This window comes from Caloenas nicobarica, chromosome 7 (genome assembly GCF_036013445.1).
Source record: "Caloenas nicobarica isolate bCalNic1 chromosome 7, bCalNic1.hap1, whole genome shotgun sequence".
Taxonomy (NCBI): domain Eukaryota; kingdom Metazoa; phylum Chordata; class Aves; order Columbiformes; family Columbidae; genus Caloenas; species Caloenas nicobarica.
In genome coordinates, this window is record NC_088251.1 from 5,197,599 (window position 1) to 5,214,260 (window position 16,662).

At 39.3% G+C, this 16,662-nt stretch overlaps 1 protein-coding gene across 13 annotated transcripts in view; it reads right to left on the reverse strand.

The window, feature by feature from the left end:
• Nucleotides 1-16,662, reverse strand: part of TACC2 (transforming acidic coiled-coil containing protein 2) — a 145,337-nt gene that overhangs the window by 115,249 nt on the left and 13,426 nt on the right. For 12 of the 13 annotated variants that reach the window (XM_065639051.1, XM_065639061.1, XM_065639055.1 and 9 more), the window contains 3 exons: nt 14,154-14,231; nt 12,641-12,700; nt 1,934-2,106 (listed from right to left, as the gene is read on the reverse strand). In XM_065639051.1, the coding sequence (XP_065495123.1) occupies nt 1,934-2,106; nt 12,641-12,700; nt 14,154-14,186 (266 nt within the window). In that variant the 5' untranslated portion in view covers nt 14,187-14,231. The remainder of the gene's footprint in view (nt 1-1,933; nt 2,107-12,640; nt 12,701-14,153; nt 14,232-16,662) is intronic. The other variant, XM_065639056.1, reaches the window with a different exon arrangement.

Here is a 16,662-nt window from a genome sequence, read left to right on the forward strand (position 1 = left end):
TTTGAAAAAACGCTGTTGTGTGTCCTACAGTATCAGTACTAACTACAGCAGGTTTTGAAAAAGAATAGCAGCGATACAATAATTTAAAGGTTAAATTCTGCTCTGTCCCAGTATGCCAAAGTCAGCATATAAGTTTCGCAATATGTTTAATAGATTTCTGCGTTCTCAAGGGAGAGTCTGCCAGTAAGACAGGCCACAAACGTTGTCAGCCCAAGGGTGTACGGTGTTGCAGTTCTACGTACACAGTCTAATACTCCTCATTTTGCAGTTTCAAAAAACTCTAATTTGCAGGAATGTTACTCGTGATAGGCCTACATTTAAAATTCAGCAGTTACAAGCACTCATTTCCCTCCCAACTTTCTTTCACCCTTTCCGTAATATAACCTGCATGCTGATAAGAACAGCATAAAATGGCTATTCTGTTGTCACAAATAGCAATTGGTCACATTTTAAGTAGCTTCCACATACATACACATACAACATAGTCATTATGCACAATACTGCTGCGAGAAACTATAAGCTAGAGGATACATATATTATTTCTTAACCATAAAAAATGGACAAGATGTGCATCTAAAACTCACTTCTGGTCCAAGTTTACCTCACTACTTCAAACTCATTTTTTTCTAACTAGTGCGAATAACATTTTCTATGATGTTCCTCATTTGACATGAAAATGGAGATGGGTCAGAGTAAGTAACAGAGACTGTGGGGTGAGGTCTCTTATCTTGAGGTTTGAATATTTGTGTCATGTCTCTAAGTTTCCCTGAAATTTCCCTGAAGTGGTCAATTGTGACCTTACTTACTACCTGCACTTGGACTTAAAACTGCCGCAAACTGTTGCATGAAATCAGTAATTTCATGCTTAATCTTCATAATTTCTTATTAAAAAAAGAAGAGAAGAAGAGTTCATTGCCTGGAATAGCATTAACTTAACAGCATTTGAAATATTTCCCTCGAGTGTTGTTGGTTCTTGTTTTTCACTTCTCAAGTTTACATCTTTCAAAGACAGTGACAATCAGGAATGGTAGCCAGGGTTGGTGGAAACAGAAAAAGGCTCAAATCACACATCCACACTTGAAAAGGGTGCAGCAAATCTTTCTGCAGTGAATTCCCCAATCGTAAAGAAAACATGTGAAAACACTTCAAAAAGGTGCCAACAGCCTAAAAATCCTACACATTTATCAGCAAGTTACTGGTATTCCTTCTAAATTGTATTTATCATTCTATCCCAGGTAACATTGATGATCTGGAAAGTATTCAGCCCTACATTAATATCGTGCTGGTATTAGATAATGTCTTCATTGAAGCAGATTAAAACCCTAGTAGCATGGGAAAATTGGAGTGAAAAGTGTTAACACTTCAGACAAAATATTCCCTTAGGGATATTTAATAAAATCCAAATTACATTATCTTCTGCAATCCTTAATAGCACTGGAGAATACCTTAACTCTGAAAGTAGTTCTATTTATTTAATCAGGTGGATTTAAAGACATTTAGAAGAGTGCAATGCTAATAAATATTAGCTGGGTTTGTAATTTTTAGTAGGATTGTTATACAGAGCTGAGCACGGCATTTTGCAATTGTTTGCATCTTCACAATCATATATGACTACAAAAGACTTTGATGTTTCTCTGTCTCAGATGAAAGTTTATTAGTATGAGCAAAAAGCATGGGAAGTTTAGGTCAGCGGTTACTACAACAGCTGGAGTCTCATTTAGAGCTCTGCAGTAAGGTGAGGAAGTCAGTTTGGTAACCAGTGAGCAGCCTTGTTTGGTCAGGTTATCGTGAAGACTGCATCATCACCATCCATCAGGATGGCAGATTTTGAAAATCAGTTATGGAAGGAAAGAAATGTACTGAACATCCCCCCCCGGCTATCAACAGCAGCAGGGCTTCAATTCTGTTCTCAGAAAAAAACTCCATTTCTTACCTTGCGGGTGCTGGAATGGATGGGGATGTGCTCTCAGCCAGTTGCAGAGCAGCAGGAAGAAGATCCGAGATGTCCTGACCTCCAGATCTTTCTGTGCTGTTTTCCTGAGGGCTCCTTTGTAAACCGTGCCCATTACCAGGAGTCTGGCCTAATTCTGAATCTTGTGGAGTGCTCTAGAATGAAAAAAAGAACAATATTTAGATAGCTATGGCTGCTTTGGAGTACAGGAAATTTTGGAGAATACATAAGCATAAGGAGTTTTGTTCTGCCCACTGATGGATGATTTCTGTGGTAGATTTCACTACTTTGATGGAATTTTCACGTTCCGAAGCCAAACCATTTTTTTTTCTTAATGACAGAAAAACAGAAGGAAGTGGTTGAGCCAAAAATAAATACTAGGAAAAGAACAGGGAGAGAAGAATGCAACAATTGTTCTAAAGCCTTTACCAACCCAAGGAGGGTATCGTCTTCTCTTTTTCCAAGCCTGGCAAACACTTCCTTGCTAAGCAAGTTTAAAATGAGAAAGGATGGAAAGAAGCTATGACACTCAGAATATTAACAGTATCTTTGGAGTGGAGTTAAGAGATAAAGCCAACCTCAGTCAAGACTCAGCACTTGAACCCAAGTCCAGATTCTTTCCCTTACCCTTCAGCAAAGCTCAGAGTGTCTCTGACCTGAAACGCAGGGCTTGATGCCAACCACTCTGCCTTTCCATCATAACACCTACTGGAAATTCTGCAGTTGCTGTAGTAAATAGCTATAGAAATGCTATTAGACAAATGTGGGAATGCTGCATCACCTCTTCTCTAAGGTAAATATTTACCCAGGATCTTCATGCACGGAGACATGTCTTTACATGAGCAGGTTAGCTCTGTTTTGTTCCTATTGCAAGCCTTTTGCTCTGGGAGGAAGAGAGTCCTGTGCAAGTGTCAGGCTGCTTGCAACAGGTAGTGCCACCTTTCTGTTGAATTTTTTTTTTTCAGAACTATCTTTAGAAGGCACAGAAGAACTGGTAAGAGCTGCTTTGAACAGTAGATGAGGGTGTTCTTCTAGTATAGCAAAAGAACTTGAGAGAAACAATTAAGTGTAAAAAAAAAATGAAGTCTGAATGAAGAAACTCCATTTCAAATCTTCTGGCACATCAAGCAATACTGAAAGAGAAAGAAAGCTGCTTAATCAGGTCACCCTCAACATACATTCATGGTTGTTTTGATTCTTAATTGTGACTGTAAAAAGCCTAAAGCACACTTAATGTAAAGACACATAAACGTATGTACTGACGACGGGAGAACCACTTCAGAATAATATCAATGAAACGTACAGCACACAATTCCAACTAATCTCTTAGGGTTTTTTTTCACTCTCAGTTTTTAGGTTTATTTTGCTCTAGAAGTAGCTATTGTTTACAAAACTGGACACGGTGAGCTCTCACACAACCAAAGGCTTCTTGTGATCAGAGCCAGGAATGAGAGACACCCAGTGGACAACAACAGCTCACGTAACGAGCAACCCGAAAGGTCGGGACATACTCAAAATACAAAGAGACTTCCCTCAGACTTAAGGCAAATTTGATTAACTCTCATATCCTCTGCCTTTCCCTGGAGGAACCCCTTCACTACAGCTCTGTTTGCAGAAGTCTCCTTTATCTCACCGCTTTCTGCTGGGATAGACCAAAGGCTCTATGATTATTAAACACTTACCCAGCATGTGCTGACATCTGGCATTTGGAATATTTATCTAAGTATATATGTTGGCCCTGAATCACAGTATATGGAAAAAAAATACTAGAACATCAAGATTTATACAAGGAAATTTGTTTCTTCCAGCCAGAATATATATATATATATATATATATGTGTGTGTGTGTAGAGAGAGAGAGCAAGTGTGCACATGTGCTTAGTTGGCTCAGAGGGCTCTGTTTTGCTTTTGGTGCTACGTTTTGGGCAGCCTCGCTTTTGTTTCAATGAGAAAGTTTGCATTGAGAATTTATTTCAGCATGTGTACGTGTATGCAGAAAGAACTACGAAAAAAAATGCATTGGTGAATTAATAATCGGGGAAAAAAACCCCAACCAACCACAGCAGTGACTTTGGGGGCCATATGTGATCATGCTGGAGCACGTCCACGGCCCACCTGCCACTCATAGGCAACCACTGTCCATACCCCAAAACGTCCCCTGCTTGTCCAATGCTCTTCAGAGAATGCAGCAAGACAAGGTTCGCGTATTTACATCTTGGCAGAAGAGGAACTTCAACTAGATGGACCCAACCCCACGGAGAGTCAGGCTTCAGAGCCTTGTCTCGCCGGGGAAGCAGGACAGGGAAGGCAGCAGGTTGGGATCTCACAACAAGGCATGCGAGGCAGCCACGGTCCCACACTCTCGGTCAATGTATCACGTCTTATTGCTCGAGCTCCAGCTGGGTCAGTCTGGGAGACGGGCCACAAACGAATGTCTCACAGGAGCAGCCAAAAGCAGCATAATTTTCAGGCCATTTGCAGACTCAAATGACCTTCTTTCCTTTCCCAGCAAGACCAGGAGGGTGGAGAGAACCACACACCACACAAAGAACCTCAAGAAATTAGGCCAATTTACAAATTTGTCCAGATGCCTACAGCAGTTGGCAAGAGCCGTGAGAACAAATTCTTTATTTTCCCTCCTTTTTATAATACTACCGCCATCTCAAATTTTCTTCAGCTGATTTGGCTGCCAGGCAGGAGCAACACCTCACAGCCCTCTTCAGAAGATGAAGAGCTGCGTGTTTTGTCTCCTTCTTCTAAAGCCTCTGTCATCTTCCACCGCAGAAAGGAACACAGCAAAGAACTAAGTTATTAACCTACTGCACTCTTAGTACCTACACATTGCTTGTAATTAATCTCTTGTTCGCAAGATCAGCCCCTTAACTCAAAGGGCTCCTTTAGGTTACAATCCCCTGTTCTACTGACCTGCACTCATCTCGCTTTTGGAGCCACAACGTAACAGGGATGCCTCCTGCACACAAATCCCTAAGGTAAAACTGCTTTATGTGCAGAGAACGGGCATCCTTTGGATGCCATCCACAGCCACACGATAAACTCATCAGCAACACAGACTCAATTATGGCACTAGAAAGAAACACTACTCGTCAGCCTGTCATGCAATACATCTGATAGCGCATTGCTACCAAAGCTCAAATAGCTCTAACAAATATTAATACAAAGAGACTTAACTTAGTGGTTACACCTGGTAGGTACTTACAAGTCAGCAGTGCAGTTATTCCAGGACAGTTTCAAACCATAACATGGAATCAGGTTAATTTGTCATTGACTCCCTTCACAGAACACTTTGGGGCCAGAATAATTTTGGTAGAGGTTTGCTGGATTTTACTTTTACTATTCATCTCCATAATTCACAAGTTAACTACATCTTATAGACATCTATGTGCCTGCTAGACATGGACACCTCATCTCACCCAGACTGGGATGTTTCCACACAAGACACAGAGAAGGGCCCATGTCCCAGTGATTTTATCCACTGTTACACCAAATCTTAATATCTAAACAAAAACAGAGGGGCAGATCGAGATGACAAGGAGAACAATCACAACAAAACTGGATAGTTATGTGCACTGTTTTGAAGACTACTTTTAATATTTTCCATAGGTTGTCTGAGAGAGACTGGTGAGGTTTTTTCCTTCTTTTGGGGTTTGACTTTTCTTGTTTTTAAATAATTTTTGTGCTTTCAGCAACCTAATGTTCAAGAAGCTGCAGTTCATCTCCCAGCTATCCCTAAGCAACTGTCACTGGCCACAGAAAAATCTGACTCTTGTTCTTGCAGTTCCAAACATGGCCAAATTTAACATATATTAAAACAGTCTTTGCAACGTAGCTGCTGTTGGAGCAGAGAGGAGTCAGAATTGCTGACATCCCTTTTTCTTTCTTTCTTTCTTTTTCTTTCTTGTCTGTCAGATGTTTGAATGATCAAAAAGTGAAGTTGCTCTCTTACCTAGTCAGGCAAGAGCACACATGGCCAGGAAAGTGTATTTTCAAAAGTAGTTCAAATGAGGATTTTAATAATTTTAAATAAACCTTACTATAAATATTTTAATGCAAAAGGAAGTACTAATATTCCAAGACATAGGAAAGCTTAATATATAAGTCTTCTACATTTAATATATTAATTTAATCATCACAAAAGAACATGCTCTGTGAATCTCTGTCAGCCAGCAGAAAAACCTAATTGAAGTTCTCTATCAAGTTTTCAAATTTAAGTTTTTTATGCAATCAGGTGCTGAACTAGCTTTACAGAGCATGCTTTTTTATTTTTAATTAACGTCTGTGAAAACAATTAGAAATACTATGTTTTGTTCAAAAATATCATTGGAAAGCTGCTGTTAAATAAATTGCTTTGAGGTTTCAACACATACAGCCTCTGAAGTGATTTACTACAGAAGCTTGCAGCTAAATTTGCTCTACATTAATTTCAAACGCAGTATACTCCTTTTTGAAAAGGATTCTGAGATTATAAAACGTTACTTAATAGAAAGAATTAAAGAAATAATTGCATTGAAATTAGAACAGAGAGGTTCTCAGAAGTTTTTTCTTTAAATCTAGGATAATTTTTAAAAAAAAACAACCAACAACAAACACACCAAGTTTGTCACAGACAGTACACAAGCAACAGAAGGAAAACTAAACAGCTCATACTTTTTTCCTTTAAGCCAGCATACTATTTAAATGGATAAAACTCATTCTTTCAAAATATGAAATGTAATTTGCATTAAACCTTTCCACAAGCACTGGGATCTGCAAGAACACAGACTAAATCTACAGGATCACTGTATTTTCCTGATGGCTTTGAACAGGAGCTTAAAAGTTAAAAAAAAAAAATTAAAAAAAAAAAAAAAGGGGAACTCCATTAACATTGTAGCCAAAAGGATTATGTGCTCTGCTGTACTCTGGCTGAAGTTATCATGCCAGAAAATTCCTTTAGTGCTCCGTGGGAGCCTGTGTACAGCGCAGCTCCAAAACAGAGACTGTCCCCTCTCGGTTCAAAGCCACCTCAATAGCATCAGGCACCATCACAACCTCGTGTCACCGCGATTCCAGAACCTCCCGTGTCTTGACAAGCCACCAGGCTCCTGGTCACAGAGCACAAGTCGGCTCTGGTTTTATTAAAAACCCCCAGCATTCACACTCAAACCCCTCCAAATAAGTGAACTGCCTTTGATTTCCCTTTCTCTCAATTAAAGTTGTTTCCTTTTACATCTGCCCTCTGCAACATTCCTCCACTGACATACATCCTTTTATAGCAGTTGCTGGGACATGCCATCGCTCTGACTCGCCAAACACAATCTTTGAGGAGTTACATAAAGTTTCCATTCCCACTAACCCCATCTGGTTATTGGGGGGGCGGGGAAGCTGGAACAAGCCTTTACAAACCTCAATCAATAAACCAGAACTCACCTTTTCTTTTTCTCCATATCTTCCATCACAAGTTGTTCTTATTTTTTCATAGGGTTTTTTAAAGTTTGCCTGCGAGAAGCGTTGGTTTCAGCGTTCCCGGCCACCATCTCCTCCGGGGACGGGGACAGGCGAATGCCGGGACGCAGAGCAAAGGTCGGTCCCGCAGCACCCTGGCTCCAGTTTTGGGATCAGCCCCAGGGGGACAGGGACACTGTCCCTGTCAGGGCCACACATCTGTGGCATCGAGCAGAAAAGCTGCACATGGGGCTCTTTGGAAAGCTCCCACTGCAATATTTTACAGCAATTGCTCGTTTCACTGCAGGACTGGCTGCAGAGACAGGGAGCGAAACCTTGTTCATCCACAGCCTTAATCAATAGGCCGTTCGTAATTATTTTTATTGTACTTTAGCATTAAATCTATCCCTTGAAAATGAAACCGAGATGCCAGAAAATGGCTTGCTGCAATTCTTAAAACAATCAAGTTAACATAACAGTTCATGAATGAGTCTGCCTAACACCTCATACTTGCTAGAAATCAATTCCCATGAATAACCCAGTCTATGTCAGAAAACTAGGTTTAAGAACACTTTCAAAGTTTACATTTTTCTAAAACCAGAATTGCACAGGGCACACAGTTGGGAAATAATATTTTTAAATTGGCTGTTGAAATTTTTTAAGACAGAGCAGGTTTTAGGAGCTACTTTTTTGCTCTTCTGTTTTTTTTTCTTACCATTCTGCAGGTATAGTAATGGAGTAGTAAATGATCTTTTTCAGTTTTTATATCCTTGGAGAACCATTGTTTCTCCATAGTTTGGAGAAACAGGACCAAAATAGACAAAAATTAGATAATGAGTTGATATTGCTTTAACAACCAGAACTTTTCAATCAAATCAGCAAACATTGGTCAAGCAAACTACTGATCACAGGACAGTAACAAACCGGTACCTGACATTGGGTCAAGCCTGAACTCTGTGTGACAGTCAAGATCTGAATAATTACACCAAAACTTGTCTCCGTCACATTGCACGGGAGCTAAATTCTGATTTTAATAAACAACTTGTGGAGCAGTTTGCATTATTCAGTGCCTGCCCCTTGTTGAGAGCAGCTGGAGTACAGCAGTTGAGAGGGGGATGATTGTCATGAACTCTTCTTGGTTTTTGCCTAAACTTTACAACTTGATTAGTTGGGTAGAATTATGACATGATCAGAAGCACAAAGCAGACTCTTTGCTTAAGGGAGATTCTGTATGGATTTTTGCAGTTACAGCAGGGGTTCTTTTAATCAGTAATGGTGTAATTTGCTCTTGCTTCTGGCTTGGTTTATTCGCCTCTCGCAGGAGTAAAATTTTAAGTTCACGTCTTTTCCAATTCAAATCCTCAAAGGGACAGGAATACAAAAATTGGCATTTGGTGGAAGCCTCATTTAATCTGCTTCTTACAAATACAAGAAGCAAAGCAAAATGCGGTACAGTAACAACAATATTTCTAAAATTTTGGTTATGATGTTCTATTGTAAGTACTTATGACCGTTCTTTAGAGAAAAGGTGTTTCTTTCCCCCCTGAAAAATACCTACTGGCTGCAAATATAAAAATAAACACTGGCGTATGTGTGTATATATATTTATATATAGTCACCATCTTATCCTTGGTTTAGCATTCTTCACAAAATATACAACTTCTCAACTACAGCAAGAGCAATTCAAACCTTCAGGCTTCGTTATTGGTGTTTAGGACCTTTCCCATCCACTGAAGGCACTAAACTGTTTATCTTCAGGTCCTCATCATGTCAACACAAGTATCTTCTCAAAAACTTGCCGCTCTGTTTAAGCCTTGATCTGTTTGAACATACATAGTCTGAGTCTGCGCTGGGCTAAATGAAGCATAGCCGTGTCTGTAACTGGTTTCGTGGTTCTTGTTAACCAAATTTTTCCATCTGTTTATGTCATCTATCTGCAGCAGGCAGAGGAAAATTCACAGTTATCCTTGTAAATCCACTAGTCTTGCTGCAGGTTCTTATTTTCCTTAGTCCCTTTCCTGGAGCTGGATGAAAACCTGATGAGTGAGTAGATTATTTTCTTAACAACAGCAGGTGCATGAGATATAACAGGAAAAAGAATAAAGTTGATGATCTTGGGAAAAGAATCTTCATCCTATAACTTGCTGTTTTCAGGCAATACAATTTTAGCTAAAGCAGCTTTCTGATGAGGGGTTCTTAGCAGCCTAACAGGAGAGCACTTGGGAAGATGCTGTTAGGTTTATATGAAGTCCTATTGGCAAAGTCATCTCCAAGCTGAGTTCTAAACCCTGTTGTGCTCCCCAGCTGAAAGTATTTGCTTGCCTAGTAATTTCTAACTACCGACAGCTGTGGAAAATGAAGGTCCAACTTTTTCGCACTATTTCTAAATAGAGAAATGTGGTAAATAATTATATTATAAATATAAAATACTTTTCATTTGTACCCATAAATGTATGTTTCCCACTAGGAATGGTGGTGGCATTACATTTGCAAAGGAAGCTTTAACCATTAATTCAGAAGAGGAGGAATAGTCTCCCAACTTCCTATTCACTATGCTTTCAAATGAAAAACCCTGTCACAACTTTGAATCTTTATTCTTCTTTCATCTTCCCTCCTTCATTCACAAGGAAGACAAGAACAAGTATAATAATTATTCATTGCAGTGGGAAGTGTCCCAGAATTTGCTGCATTTGCATAAGTGGATGTATAAGTCTCTCAAAACAGACAATGTTCTTTTTGTGTAAACTCAAACAAATACTTGGCATTACTCACCATAGAATATTGGACCAGTAGTAATTATGATTATAAGTAAGCATTAATGAGTATGGTGATGGGAGGGATGCTAGAATGACGTGAGCATCAACAATAGGCTCGCTGGCCAGTACCCAAATGCCAGCGACACCTTGTTGTGGGCAAACGTTGGCTGAAAGTTCTGGACAGTTCTGCTGTCCTGTGCACTCCTGAAGTACGATGGATGAAACGGAAGAAAAACGAAAGAAATAATAATTTAGGGAGTAAAAGAGGTGAAGCACATGGATACAACAAACTCAAAAGCCTGTATAAGGTACCTCATTAAAATGCTATAGGCAGAATTATTATGCAGGAAATGGGAATGTATTTTTGTTCGAAATTGAATATAAACAATGGAATGTATACAGATGTTCTTGCACTATTCAAAATGTATGTAAACACACAGTTTGAGCACCTGAGCTCAGAGGAATTTGCCCAGTTCTCATCTGAGGGAATGGAGACTAAAGGCTGGGAAGCTGCCAACGTGCCCAGTGCATCCTCTGCTGATCCCCATAATGCTGGGATCTGAAAGAAGAACCGTGTCAACTAACTAGATTCATCATTTTGCACAAACATAAAGAAGCTGAAATATGGGGAAAGTCATAATGTAGATTATTAGCTGCAGAATGTGCAGCAGTCACATTTATTCATAACAGTTAAACGCAGAAACCCCAGCAGGGACACAACATGACGCTTCAGACAAACGGACTCTTCAGAAGTTATGGTCCTTCTGGCCACTATGCCTATGTCACGTACCTTATACATTTCACAGCAGAAAAAAACACAAGAACAAAAAAGATAGCCACATGTTAAGATTTACGTTTAAAGAGAAACGGACAATAACATAGATGTGGGATAACCTGCTTTGTTTGGCTAGTTGCTTATTCAGAAAACAAAGGAGAAAAAAGGAAAAAGCAAAATATATAGGAATAACTTATGCAGTAACTGACTTTGAAATTCCCTCTTCAACTGTGGAGCAAAATACATGCTGCTAGAATTTCAATTCAGCAGCAGCTTTCACCTTCAAAGGGCTTTACAATTATTTGGTAACTTTGAGTTTTCTGTATTCGTGAGAAAGGCTGTGAAAGATGATAGCTCTCTTCAGAACTTCAGAGTGGCAAGAATTAAAAACCTGAGTTAAAATAATTGCATATTAGAAAATAAGCTTGGGTTTGTTTATAAGTGGAACTTTACCAGCTGGCATCTGAGCCCAGGCTATCAGGAGTATCAAGGGCTGAGAAAGCACACGAATACATCACTCTCTACAAAACTATGAGCCTTTTCATTTTATTACGGCCACACAGATGATTTTTGAACATCTGGCTGTCCAGAAAAATCAGGGAGAAGCCTGAGGACAGACTTTGTTATTCCTCTACACCACCCAATGCATTTGGATGGATGAAGGAAGATGTGTTTAATGGGCAGCACGATGGCTGAGACCTTCTCCGGTTCCAGAAACCGTGGTACTTTCCATAGCTTCCCATTAAGGAACATTTCCTTCATTCCCCTATATTTTCCCTGCTAAAGGCTGAATCTCAAGGGCCAACCCGTGTAAAAATACCCGTTCTTCTAGACTGTTTCATTTTCTTTTTAAACACATTTCTCTTCATGTGGAGTTTTGCTTTTCAAGGCAAATACACCTCAAAACCAGCTTATATTTAGTAATATTTAGCATAAGCCCAACAAGCTTTGGCACTGACAGCCCCTTGTTTGGAAGCCAGCTTTGCCGTTCCAACAGGACAGGGCACCAACCTAAAACCTCTCAGCAGCCTGGACCTTGCGTCCTGTTACACCAAACCAGAACATGGTTAATATACATAACATATTGTTAAATATACTGCTGGCCCCAGATTTATTTTATCCAAGCATTGTCTTTGCTCATTTCTACTAAATTTAATTGTCTTTTCCTCAGAAGCTGGTCTTTACGAGACAGATTAGGTATTTACTTTTTCTCTAAGCGCCCACTACGCTCTCCATAGTAGCACATTTATTCCACAGATCTTCCCTCTTATTAAATGAGTTCTAAACTTAGTGGAGGACCTCCCATCTTTAATACAAACCATGTGTATGGCTTCTAAATGACTCAGCTGAGAGCTAGAGCTGGGCCATGGTGTTCTCTGATAAATGCATAAACAAAAACAACAGCTCCTGTCAATTGGTAGAAGAACAACACCCACTGAGCTATTTTAATTGTGTTAGAGTTGGAAGGAAAAGCAGCATGCAAAGAGGGTCAAATCGAGGCCGTTTCTCCAAAGCGTAGATTGCCACCAAAGAAAAAAGTTAAAAGAAAACAGATTTATTTTTTACAACTTGCTGAAAACTTAAATGTTGCTGCCTTGCAAACTTCCAGTCAGTGTGAAAAACAAAAGCCAGAAGCAGATGCAGAAGAAAAAGCACGGCCAAGCCTGATGCTTACATTTTGAAATGCAAACCATGCAAACCAGTTTCATCATCCACTACCTGCTGTGCTCCTTGGCTTGGTGGTATAAGGATGACTTTATTTGCGCTGGGAACTTCTGACTAAAAATGAACATATTTAAACGTTTCGGTGGATGCATAAATTTTCACTATTCATTAAGCAATACTTTTTCAATAGCTATTCAGCAGATTAAGTAGCTTTTAAGATATTTTTACTACTTCTTGTTTCTTTTCTCTGTTAACAGTCACTTTTAAAGTAATTTGGTTTTCTAGCATTTATTTTCTAGCACTTGTTTTGGGTGTTTTCATTTGTTTGTTTGTTAGTTCGTTTTTTAGTGTGAAATGGAGACCAGGAGCTTATTGTCCTTATTAGAAAAGCTTTTTATTAAATTTCTTAATAAATTCAATAACTTTAACTAAAGTCTTCTCAGCCTCAGGAGGACTCCTGAAGAAATGTATTTGACTTTCAAAAACTTCCTAAGTGAAAGTTGCACGCATTGGAGAAGAAATTCTCATTACTTAGTTATAGGAATGAACACATTTACCGCTTCGCAATTGCTTAAAAAAGCTGGGACCAAATCTTGGCCTAACAATACAACTTGCCCAGAACAACTGAGAATTATAGAAGATTTTTCTTTTAAAAGTTCCTTATGAAAAATCTGGCTAAATTTTAAATTAAATTTAATTTAAATTTAAATTTTAAACCCTTGAGAGGGTGCACTTTGCAATGCACGGGGTACAGCAGATCTGCTGAGACCTGAACTGGAAGGAAAATTAACATCAGTGCATTTTATCATCTGCTGTAATGTATGGAAGAAGAGAGAATGAAACATGTGGTGTTATAACTGTTGAAATTAATGAATGACAACATTTATTCAAACTTATATCAACATAGTAACTTCTAATGTAATTGTACAGGACTTGCCATGGCATATGGGTTCCCTTTATTTAATTTTAGTTATTTAGTATTTAAAAATAAACCAACACACACCAACATGCATCAGCAACACATCCTTGTGAAACGGGTGTAAATTTCTCAGTGCTCTGAGGGCACCGCAGACATCGCCTGGCTCCTGGGGCTTCTCCCCATCCTCCCATGGCCCAGATCCCATCCCAGTTCCCCCAGCAACACCGTAGGATGTTGGTGTCCTGCTCCACCACAGCCATGGCCCCCCCAGACTGGCATCCTGGCCCCTCCATCTCAGCAGGAGGCTGGAGCTGCCACTGGTTGCCCCCTAGTTACCCCCAATCACCCCCCAACTCCCTGGCTGGGGAGGGGGATGCTCCAGCCCTGCTCACCCCATGGGGATCCTCCACAACTACTGTCCATGTCCCCAGGGAGCAACCACCAGCACCTGGTCTCATGTAGCAGTGTCATCGCCAAGGGAAAAAACAACCAAAAAAAACATTACCTTCAACTACCATTAACGACACTTAAATAGGAGCGTAACCGGGAGCAGAAGAAAAACGCGGGGCAAGTGGTTGGTGAAACCCATTTCTGTAGGGTTTGCTCTGGGCTGGCAGGGAAGGAACAAGCCAACACTGTCATGCTCACCTGGTTTTCTGCACTGCTGTTCTCGTTGCCCATTGTGGTGCTGACGTCTGGTATCACACAGCAAGTAAAGAAAGATCACTGGAAGAAAAGAAAAAAGCTGTAAGGCTTCTGCAAAACCAAACACAAACCCCAAAGCAACCAACCAATCAAAAAAAGGGGAAAAAAAAAAACAAACCCGCAACACAAAACTCTGGAAATTTTGGAGGCTTGTCATCTCAGCCACCCTCTTGGCATTCAGTTGAATCATGATTTTAAGTCATAAATCCTAATGCTTTTATTTCGGAACGTGTCTCTGCTGGCTTCCCTACGCTGGCTTCATTTACCCGGAAACACACTCCCTGCAACTCAGCTTTGTTACTCTGCTTCTGGATTATCCCGTGTCATCTGAGCAGAAAGGCATTTTCCTTGCCCAAGTTACTTTGGATGCACAGCCCGTACGAAAACCTTATTGTTCTAACTGTATTCAACCCACTCTTATGTCTTGGAGATCCTGGACGGAGCTGCATGATCATATTGTCAGAATCACAACATTAAACATCACCCTCACTGGAACACAAACAGTTTTCCATATGTGCACTCAGCTTTCAGAAAAAGTCATTTTTTTATCCTTATCACTGGAGTCATACCCTGCTTTTCTTGGGCATTATTTTGCTGACAATTTTATGATCCAAACATTTTCTTTACAGTTAACAGTATCCACCCGCCTTAATTACTATTGGCTTTACACTAGTTCAGTTCTAATTATTTAATTTCAAAAAAAATCCTCAGAGCATTAGAACTGCAACCAGCAGCTTTGGAATTAGTGTCTCCCCAGGTATCATTCATGTCTGTATTTTTTTGAAAAGGATACTCAATAGTAAATGTACACAATAGAGATTCACTTAGAGATATTTACTTCTTGTTCTAGACATTTTATTTTGGAGGCCAGGAATTTAAATTCACTGTGTTTATTGTATTCTTGGACATGTGAAAATTACCCACTCTCTTCGATTTTTTTTTTTTTTCCCAAAGAAAGTGAGATTCATCTGTGGCATATGTCAAGAAAAACTTAATTAAAGTCAAGCTGTAAAAGAAAGATTGTGGTTTGTTAGCCAAGAAAACCATATAAGCTTTCAAGGAATGTTATTACTTATTCCTGCAGTACACTTTTTTAAACTTAAAAGATTATTTTTCTTCACAGGAGGCTTGGAGAGAGAGAAAAGTTTGGTGCCGTGCTCTGTTTAAACTTGAGAATCTTCAGGGGATATATTGGTGCTTGAACTTGCTCCTGTTGAAATCCCTGGGGCCGGGATTGCGCTTTTAGAGATTAATTAGCAACACTAGGTTTTCTCTGCTGAGATTACTGTCAAATCCTCTCCCGTTTTAAAATAGTACTGAACTAAATTAAAGATTCTATGTAATATTTTCACAATCACTATTCCCAAGTATGAAGTACTCCAGCACGAAGCAGTGTGCACAATCAAATGTTTTTGGGCCCAGCTCAGTGAAACATTCCAAGAAAAGATGTGAAGATTATAATATTTTAAATATGTGTTGATATAAAAAATATTCTCACATTGTTGGACCAGCTAACTAAGGTTTCAATGGACACAAAATAAATAATAACTCTGCTATAACAATAAGCTTCCCGCAACGGGCAGCACATTTCCCTAGGAGTGAATACAGGGTGTTTAAAAAAGATGGACCCAATTTCAAAGTAATTTCAATTTGAAATCGGTTCCATTTTTTTGAAACAGCCTGTATATTGGCATTTCTGTGCCCCTGATTTTTTTTTCCCAGCTCTTTTTCTTTCCCTAGAGCATGAAATTTCACAATTGTCACAAAATTCTCGCATTACCAGCTGCTTACTAATGAAGATAAATGTCAAAAATAGGGAATAAAGTCATTATAGATTCTCCAATAACGAGACGTGATAATGATAATTCATGAATTACATTGCAGAATAACTATGATAATTTTTCAGATTACAACATTATCGTAATCCTTTTAACATACATTATTTCTAAAACATTTTCCTAAGGCACAAGCGTTACTTAGGTTGCAAACTACAAGTGCTTTATGATGTGTATAGAATTTCAAATAAACATTATAAACATGCTAAAAATCCATACATGAAATAAACATAGGTTAACCAAAAGATAATCTTTCTCATCTCTCTATACTATCTTTTAAAATTTACATGTCATTATTAAAATTATTTTAACATTACATATCTCAAAAATGGCTCACTGGTACCAAATTGGTCAGATCAGCCCGTAAAGACTTTAGTACTTGTGCAGAAAAACCCCTGTTTTCCTGAAAGCGAGTGAGAGAATGTTTAACTTTTCACTTACATTCTTTGATTAATCTTGCAGCTTTGGATTCGCTGACACTTCTAGAGCATGTCTTCAAACCCTTCCTCCCATCTTCGCCTCCCACTTTTTCACCTGATTTTTCTCCTACTTCTCCTCAGACTGACATGAACTGTGGGCTCTCTTGCAGGGACCCACCTTCAGAACCTGCTGAACAA